Source organism: Typopeltis vanoorti, chromosome 19 (assembly GCF_054136105.1).
Source record: "Typopeltis vanoorti isolate ZY-2024b chromosome 19, IOZ_Tvanoo_1.0, whole genome shotgun sequence".
In the NCBI taxonomy this organism is placed as follows: domain Eukaryota; kingdom Metazoa; phylum Arthropoda; class Arachnida; order Uropygi; family Thelyphonidae; genus Typopeltis; species Typopeltis vanoorti.
Genome location: NC_143567.1, coordinates 95205843 through 95215621, shown reverse-complemented (window position 1 = coordinate 95215621; position 9779 = coordinate 95205843). Strand labels below are relative to the sequence as shown.

At 32.6% G+C, this 9779-nt stretch overlaps 1 protein-coding gene across 1 annotated transcript in view; it reads left to right on the top strand.

Annotated features, from left to right (window-relative positions):
* Window positions 1–1360: 1360 nt before the first annotated feature.
* Window positions 1361–9779, top strand: part of Sclp (leucine rich repeat containing protein 20 sclp) — a 40252-nt gene continuing 31833 nt past the window's right edge. Inside the window, exon 1 of the mRNA XM_090409505.1 lies at window positions 1361–1548. Within this exon, the coding sequence (XP_090265631.1) occupies window positions 1431–1548 (118 nt within the window). The 5' untranslated portion in view covers window positions 1361–1430. The remainder of the gene's footprint in view (window positions 1549–9779) is intronic.

Here is a 9779-nt window from a genome sequence, read left to right as displayed (position 1 = left end):
TTTTTCCTGCAGAAATACAAAGGCTTGTATACTACTGGACCAAGTATATCAAAAATATGTACGTTCTGGATTGTTCAGTTAATATTCAGAAATAATTTCTAATTTAAACTCATATTTTTGAACGTCCTTTCCTCACTATCGCAAAGACATGAAATTAGACACTTCAGCTTTTCATGTCTTAATAAAATAGTACGATAATTTTCTTGAATTTATGCCACACGAATGCAATATCTTCCTACTCCCAAAGGTAGCAATGAACAACAACAAAAAACATGCATTTACACTTATAAGTAAATAAAACAGTCATCAAGTTAAAATTTATAACTTGAAAAATATGAACTAAAAAATACGTTTCCTAGCAATCAATTTCATACTCTTGTTAACAGTTTACTAAAAAAAAATAATAAATCGAAACATTAAATAACTTTAATAGATTTTCATATGAATAAAGCTTATTCTGGTATTGTGTTTTGTAAATTGGTTATCACTCTTATGATAATGATTATTTTTATGTAGTGTCACTCCAGTGATACAAATGACGACTTTTTAAATTCTTTTCACCATTCGCAGCCACAAGTTTATTTTAAAACAATCATTAATAATTCGTAGTATCAGTTGTCATTACATGCAAATATATAACGTGTATTATTTATTCAACATATGTGCCAATTCTTTTAAACCAATTGAAAAAGGAGAACTGATCGTCTGCTACGATTATTTCAACAGCAAATGTAATTGGTTGCATATTTGTAGGCGAGAATAACATTGTGTTAAAACGATACTTGTTAATTAACGATAAAGCGATCAAAATTTTATATGCCTTTATGTATAATCTATATAGATGCAACATAATGCATTTAAAAAAGGTTTATATATAAAAATTAAATTAAAAAAACCCTTGTCAATTCTCGTATTTTCCCATATGAACAAAAGTAAATGTAGGGAGAGCTGAAGACAAAGAAATGATCTTGATGTCAATGTTCTTAGGTAAATGACTGAGTTCGTGATTCTGAGAATGAAAATTGAGCTTCCAGGTTGACGATTGACAACAGCTGAAGGATAAGGATGAGCGAAGAGAGAGTTAAGATAGATACAGAAGATCTGAGAAAGAGAAGACATTACTACCGAGATGAAGAAACTCTTGCATCCGTGGACCATCCAATGTTAATGATCCTTACCTGAACCTCCCAATTTTTTTTTTTTTTTCGCAAGTGTTTACAACACACTGTCACCAATAAAAACTGAGTATACTTCTGGTGAAAGAAGTAGAAGTTTGGCAACAAGACCACGTGGTTGCCATCAATGACGATATTCCCCCCCTGTTACGGGACGACGAGCTATATTTAACCGTCAGCTGCTGGCTTCGACAGACACACCAACTTCCAGAAATAACCTGAACAAGTCGAGATCAAGAACTCTTGAAAATCGCAATGTGCGCATATCCTAGCGAGTTAGTATCAACGCCGCTTCCCGTTGCTGCGATGGCTGGAAAAGCTGTCACCAAAGTTGTTCGGAGATGTTATACAGCAAAAGAGGACCAGAATCTCAGTAAGTGTAATATCTCAGTGATTTCTGATATCAGCATTTTACCTTTAAAAGAACGAAGTAATAATAAAATGTCAACTAGTTTATTAAAATTCTAAATTAACTATTTAATAGAATAATTATGAAATCGTCTTCCTGGGAATTTTTCATAAAAATAACCGGACGTAATGGTGCGTCTGTTTCTGATAAAAGTAAACGATGAATCACCAGGAAATGTTTGGTCATCAGCTATTAATTCACTGTTGATCATCAACTGTTTATCCGTTCAAATCTAAACGTCGGTGATACAAATTAATAACAAAATGTTTCGAACTTGACTTTTTAGCAATGATCAAAGCTTGTGTTTATAAAGTGAATGGAATGGGTGAGCAGATTAATGAACTCTGTATACACCTGAGTCGCATTTTATGCTGCGCAAAACTAAACAGCTGAGTCATTGAGTAAGATGCTTCAATTCTTGCTATCCTTAATGTGGAATAAATAAAGAATAGTAGAATAAACAGACCACCTCACCGGACACTAAATGACAGAATTGTTTAGTTACTGATGTAAGTGATCACTGGATGAAAGAATGGATCTCGCGGATATTTCCGTAAAAACGTTACGGAAACGTTTTTACGTAATTACTGTCTGAGAGGCCAGTATATTAAGTCTGTTAAGTGCATGTGTACTCAGATTGGTTTGCCTGCTTTAATGAATGAAAAAACAGACTTTCCATGAGGAACCATCTCCGCATGACACCTTCAGTTGAAAAGACAAAAGCTTTCTCGCATCCTAGACGGTATTATTATAGATAGTACAAAGAAAATGAGCAATTTCCCTACCTTTTAAATCAATTCTAGAATACGTGTGTATTGGAAAGACAAAAAAAAAAACGTGAAAGGGTTCTCCAGGTATTGTACAAATAAAGAGGATTTCTGGTGAACGTGATCTGTTTTAGTTTCATCCCACTGTTATAAACCATAAGTGAGACTACAAAAATGATTCATTCAAAATGTTTTTGCCGCTCAAGTTTTGAGAACTATAGCTTGAAAGTACACACTTAAGTATAGTTATCGCTCGACTAATGCGATAGACACATTTCTAACTTGAAGCCACGTCATTTGAAATTAATTTATAGGCAGCAACACAATCCAGGCTATTTCGTGAAGGCCTAATCGATTGCAAATGCTTCTGTAATTTCATAAGTGCTACTTTATAAGTAGTAACAGATAAAATGTCATACTGTAGTCGGTATTAGCAAGAGCAGCAGTTCTCTTTCCAATTGTAGGCTAATGCTAAATCCCAAGTAAAAAAAAAAAAAAACGTTCTTAGAGTGAGGAGGGGTTAATTCCTTGGCCTTCGAAGTCTCAACGTAATAAAAAAACTATGTTCTCAGAATGTGCTTAAAAAAGCTTTAGAAATGTAAGCCTTACATCGGTCAGCCTTTAGTAACACCTCCACAATAATAAAAAGGGGAAGGTTACTAACCAGAACATTTGCCTAAATTCACTTTGTATGAAATTGTTTATTTTTCTGACGCGCTATGAAATAATTCATTAAACAGAAAAATAAATGAAAAAGTCTGACTTCTATAAATAATATTATATTGATTTCTTTTTTTGAAAAAAAAATACTCTCTTTGAGAGTAAATAGATTATTTCATAACAAATAAAACATTTATCTTTGAAGAGAAACTGAAGCCATAAAAATACTTGTTTGTCAAATGGCTATAAATTATTATCAGCCCTATGCTATTTTTTGAGTCCTTGTAGTAAACCACTTCATCTCTTGCTACACTGGAACCTCTCATATCGCTATACTATATGAATTAGAAAGGTGATTTTTTTTAATCATTTTTGCTACTCCTTCAGTTTCGCTGCTTTAAATTTTCATTGAAAAAAATCATCCTGTTAATTTTGATATTGTGCATTGAATCAAATTATTGTTCGCAAAGCCCTTTTTTAGGGGGTGTCAATTGAATAATTTTATTATTTATTATTATTGTTCGATAAAATGAAATAAAACTGTAGGAAAACCCTGGGAAATATCCTGCACATCTATTTTTATCAATGCTTACGTGAAACTACTTTAAAGCGTTTGGGAAATCGGTGTGTATTAAATATTAAAGGGTTGAAAAGACTTTCAACAACCGGCGTATACTAGTCTTTTTCCAAGCGTATCCTCATTAATCAATTAAAAAAAAAAGCTATCGAATAACCAAACTCGATACCATAATAATAATATCAATCTCGCAGATAATGACTTTGAGAAGAAAATGTAATTACATAAATTCCAAAACAAGTCAATCGACAACGTGCAATAAAAAAAAAAAGGAAAGTTAGCGAGAGTTAATTATAACAAGTGATTCACAAGCACTTCTCTTGCGCTGTGATATACTTTGGTCTAATAGAAACCCATAAACGTTAGGATATATTTCAGAAATGATCAAATTTCATGAAAATTCATCAAGCGGTTTCAAAAGCGAAAAACCGTTCAAAACAGATGGTGTCAGAAAAGTGTAGTCTGTGTTCACGATGCGCCTTTACCACCATCAGTTTTAGCTGGTTGGCTAAAATATCTAAATGTGTGATAAAAATATTTATATGACTTGTTTTAACCTCGTAACAATTAAATATTTTACCACAAATGCATTTTTCCACGAAAAATATTTAAACTGCGATACTATAATGCATTTGAATACGAACAGGAGTTTCGAGAAAAGGAAGTGGACAATCAAGGGTAAATTACGGAACTGACATAATTGCTTGACATATGTGCTGTGACAAAATTAAATTCAGGCACAGATCTGTTAATTTGACCTAAAGACCTATTGTACTGTTTTATTATTTAAGGGACAATACAGTGGTTAGAAATTACGCAAAGCAGTTAATCGAACTATAACTTGCCTTTGATGGAGATCGGCGTTAAGGTGGTTACTCTCTTGACGATTCATTATATTTAAAACCTCGCTTCTCTCGTCTCCCTTCTTAAGTAACATTTTGGCATCTCCATAGTCTGCTATGTTTATCACCGCAGGTGTGTTCGCTGGCCGATTTATCTGCTTAGCAACGGGAGAAATCCATAATTTTAGGAAGCATAACATTGCAGTCTATTTAAGATCGACTAACGCAATTGATGAAAAGTCCTTGTAAACATTCTTCTGTGTTCTAGCCGGAGAATTAAAATCCAGGTCTTTTTTCATTCCAAAGAACGTTGTGGCTATCTATTTTCAGCTAGGCACCGCTTGAAACTAATCTTAAAACTATTCAATAACTGTAAGAATGCAGTTGTACATTTTTGATCTGAATATTTTTAGTTTTGCGCAATACATCACACGTGGGTTGCATATCTGGAGAGACTTTGATCCAAGATCGCAGAATGGTTTTAATATCAGATATTTATTCAAAAGTTATTTCCCTCTCTGGAATAATACTTCGATCAGAACGGCGATTAAAAAAAAAAAAGCTAGAATAATAAGTCAGTTGCAGTAAAAAAAAAAACTGACTTGTTCTCTCTTCAGTATTACAGTGTATTTATCTTCTAACTCTTTAATAAATGATGGAGCGCTTTAAGAGATGTGTTCTTTCGAAGAGATCAATGACCTCTCACTAAATACAAATCCCATCTCTAGCTTTGTAACGACAGTATTATGCACTTCGCCTTTCACAAACTTTTCAATATACAGAATAACTTATGATGAATGACTTCATGTATATTTATTTATTTTAATTTTTGTTAACGTTAATTTAAATTCACCGGATTTTATTTGGTGGCTATTTGAAATCTCACGTTTATTCCGTGAAAATAACACGATGACCCCCATCATCAAGTACATTCTAACGCATATACGAAAAAGTACAAAAAGTTCTTAAAATAAATTTCAGATAGTATTTCACAGAAATTTCAGGGCAGCTACGATGAACTAATTATTGTACTATTATTATTGGTAATAGTAGTAGTACCATACAAACAATGATTAAAAACTAATAATAACGCTAAAATGCATGAAAGATAGAGGAAAAACTGATAAGGAAGCAGATAAAAAAATAAAAATAATAATAATCATAACCTACAAATCAGTCATTTCGTGGTCGACTGAGTCCCTATTGTTAAATAGGACGTGTTGTGTTTGTTGCGTAGACATTTTATCAAAGATAAAATATATATAAAAAAAAATAAAAATATATATTTAGCCGATAAGGTGTACATAATCTTTGAGTAAATAATGAATCCAATAATCGTTTATTGGAGGACTAAACTTTAGTATATTGTCTAAACTAAAAAATAATACTAAACAGAGTCAGATACGCATCCAAACTAAAAAAGAAAGAAATTATACTGAAAAAGTCTTCCTGAAAACAGTAGTATGATACAACTGTATGATACAATTGTATTCCTTGGATTAAACATAGGTGGAATGTAATATAAATATTTATTTTATTTTTTACAAAATTGTATCTATATTTGTAAAACACTTAATGCTTGCATTAATATAACGAGCAAAGGATGACTGGATCATTGACAATTTTTTTTTTTTTTTTTTTCGGATAGTCACTGACAATAATATACTAGTATATCCCTTCAACTAGATCACAAAGCTGAACTTCGGCGGAAATAAAATATGTTAGAGGATATATATATTATCAGCCAACCTCTTATACACGAGAAGTTAGTTGATCAACCTACATACGTACTTTAGTGCTGTAAATGGGTAGTTAGTTGGGAAAGGAGAAACTTGTTTACACTTAATTTAAAGGCCTGTATATTGCATACTGTTCCATAATAATTATTGAACTTACTTATCCAGCTTTGTTTCTAATACGTTTATTTTTTTAAAAATCCTTTCTTTCTAATGATTTCGTTCACATGCTATTGTAGTATGAGTTAGACGTGTTAATATCCTAATCATTTGAGTATATAATAAAATCCTAATGTCTACTTCAACGCAAAGAAATAAGAATCAAAAACACATAATTGAATTAACCTAACGCGATTATCGCGCCATCTATCGTACTCTCACGGTATTATTAATGTCGTGTGCATTTCTTTCAATGTTAAATTCGTTTAACAGAATACAGAGGAAAAACTAATGTCAGTTATAATGCTTTAATTCATTGTATACATTAAATCATTCGTTTTTATGTCCATAACTGTGGTAACAAGCAGCAATTAAGAACAATATCTAGTCGAAAATACATTAACCTAGTTGAAAATGGAATAGATTAAGCTTAATTTCCACATTTGTTAACATATACACAGAGAGAAATCACTTTTACTTTCCTTCTATTCACAGGAACTGTTACACTCTAATTGCAACCATCTTTCACTTTTGAGAGAAATATTCTGAAACTTGCCACGTTGAGCTTAGTGTTGTCACTGCTAATTTTTATAATTTAAATGAGAGTAAACGACTTATGACATCATTTGGCTATGGATGTGGCGTTATATTTAGACGAAGAGGAAATAGAGTGGCTGGAGTTCAAATTCTTAATACTGTGCAAGAGGATGTTGGAATTACGTAGTTTCGCGTCTTCCATGTTTTGGCGTAAATGTTAGATCTTACATAAGATCGTGATTATTGCAGAAGTTTCAGTATTAGTGAATGCGCCAGTTCACAAACTCTAACACCAGAGGCTACCGTACGTCTACTCACTTAAAGTTAGGCGGTTTTCGTTCGCTTTTTTATTTATTTATTTTTTTTAAATACTGAAAAATATCTTCCCAACCTTCTTGTTTCTATATATTTAAGAATCAAATGCTAGAACACAACCAGAGTAAGCTGAAATAATTTTTATTCGGCTTAGGAGGGAGGCGGATATGGGTTATGAAACAGATTTATCCAGAAATATTCTATTTATTTATTTATTGGTTTTATTTTTTAATTTTTTTGTTGCAAAAAATGATAGTTTATTATTTGTTTCCACTGTGGTGAAATGAGTGCAAATAATTTATCTTGAAACAAAGTTAATTCTAGCTTAAGCCTGCATCAGAAATTTCAATAATGAAAAAAAAAAGAAAGACAGAAAGAAAGACTGTTTTTAAATGTTAAAAAAGCATTGAACCCAAAGCAAAATAAACATATCAGGTCATATACTGTATTCCTGTTATTGTCAGCACTAAACAGAAGTGCGATAAACTTGTTAAATCTTTTTTGAATTACTTCCTTCGAATAATTACTATTATTTAAACTATAAAAGAGTTTATCAGTACAGATTTAAAAAAAAAAATTGTTTTTCAGTTTTATACTGAAAAGATTATTTTTTCATACGGATCATGTGATAAAATTACATGTTTACCATGTGGGCTAGCGTTTTGTGTAGCATCAACATGATTCATGTTGACGATAGTTGCTTAAATGCAGTGTATACACATGTTTATATGTTAACATATTTACATGTTTTTATGAGTCATTTAGGTTTAGGGGAACTTAAATTGCTTACTACATTTTCTTGTCTTTTTTTTTCCCTTTCGTTTTTAAGTCTTGTTCTGCGATCCTCCCTCCCCCCCCCCTTTGATTTTGTTGTTCAGATCTGACTCAAAACATTTGAAATCAACTCTTGGAATCAGACTAACAAAAATTTAAAAATTGTAATTATGCGCAGGTTTCATAGTCATACTGCAATTAAATAAAACACACTTGTGCTACGTCAATCGCATTTGAATAAATCAAAGCGAATTAAATGTTTATATTAGGATATATACGCTGCTTGCAAAGAAGCCAATGGACACCCCTCCCATGGGCAAGGTGCATCGTGCCATGTAACAAATCACGTATTTGTTTGTAGCTGGTATAAAATGGAAAAATATGATGCTCTAAATGTACTATAGTGATTTCAGTCGCTTATAGTGGTTAGCTGATACATGAACTTAGCGTTCTTGTCCATTAGTAAAAGGTGTGCAAGTGAACGTATCCATTTCGAAGGATATCTAATTTTCCTGTATAGTAAACTATAGCAATTCTACAGTAGACTATGTGTTCAAATGCAGCAGTCTTCATTCTGCGAAGTGGAAAGTTGGAACTAGTCATGTTGCCAGAAGTAAAAATTTAAATGGCCGGTGCTGACTCTTACAGAAACTGTGAAATTTTCTCTTTTTAATATATTACTTGGAAGAAGGGTTGTTTGCGGCAAGGAAACTAACGTTTTTGCTAATCGTTTTCTCATTCTTTGAACTGGAAGTTTTGTTCTGTGTGTGTGTGTGTGTGTGTGTGTGTGTGTGTGTGTGTGTGTGTGTAAACATTGTTTCATGCTTCTCAGCAATGCATGCATGATGGCCAGTATAGTTGGTTTTACGGAGATATCCTTCCTTTCACCTCTTCCATCGCTAGGAAGGGTCGCCTGACTAGAGTTCAAGGCATTTTAATGCAGTCGGTGCCACTTCTCTGCTGCATCCCCAAAGGGATAGTATTTTTTTTCCTTGCTGTAACAGAAAAATTTCATCCCCAGTTTTAAAATATGAAAAAATCCAGTTTTCGAAAGAAACCTTCCACCCCTCTAAGACCAGTTAACTCCCCTTTAACTGAAAAGCCCGATAAAGGTTTATTTTTCGTGTCAGAGACGAGATTGCAACCCAGCTCTTTCCAATCAAAGGACTTTCTTCGAAACCGACTGAGCTACGGAGGCTCCCTTTAAGGGAGATATATCTAATCATTTTCTGACAGAGATACATCGATATCATTACCATCATCAATTTCTAATATGAACCCTCAAACCCTCAAATTCTAATATGAACCCAGTATTCTGGGTTCATATTAGAACCCAGTATTCTGGGTTCTAATATGAACCCAGAATACTGCGCTAGTACTGCATAATTCAGTTTATGGTATTACTAGCTTCCTATCAAATTCTGGTAGAGAATTTATTCTGCTTTTTTTATCTGCAGTGAAGACTTAATACATATAACAGTTTACTACATGTGGATTATTAATGTTTAAGAAATAAAACTAAATGCAGTTTGCTTTTAGATACAAGTATAGGCTGATCATACGTACTGTTTTTTTTTTCCATATTTCCCGGCAGTCCCATCGTTTTAATAAAAATGTCAGTTTTGTCCCGTTTTTAATAAAAATTATAAATATACTTTAATATTGGTCAATCATAAATTATTATTCATAACCTATAAACGTATATCAATATCATGGGTACCAGTAATTTGTATAACCATAGAGTCGCACTGTTCGATACTAAATATCGATATCTGCAGTGATTTATTCAGAGAAAATAAAAAGTACACGTTGGCAACACTTATGCGCC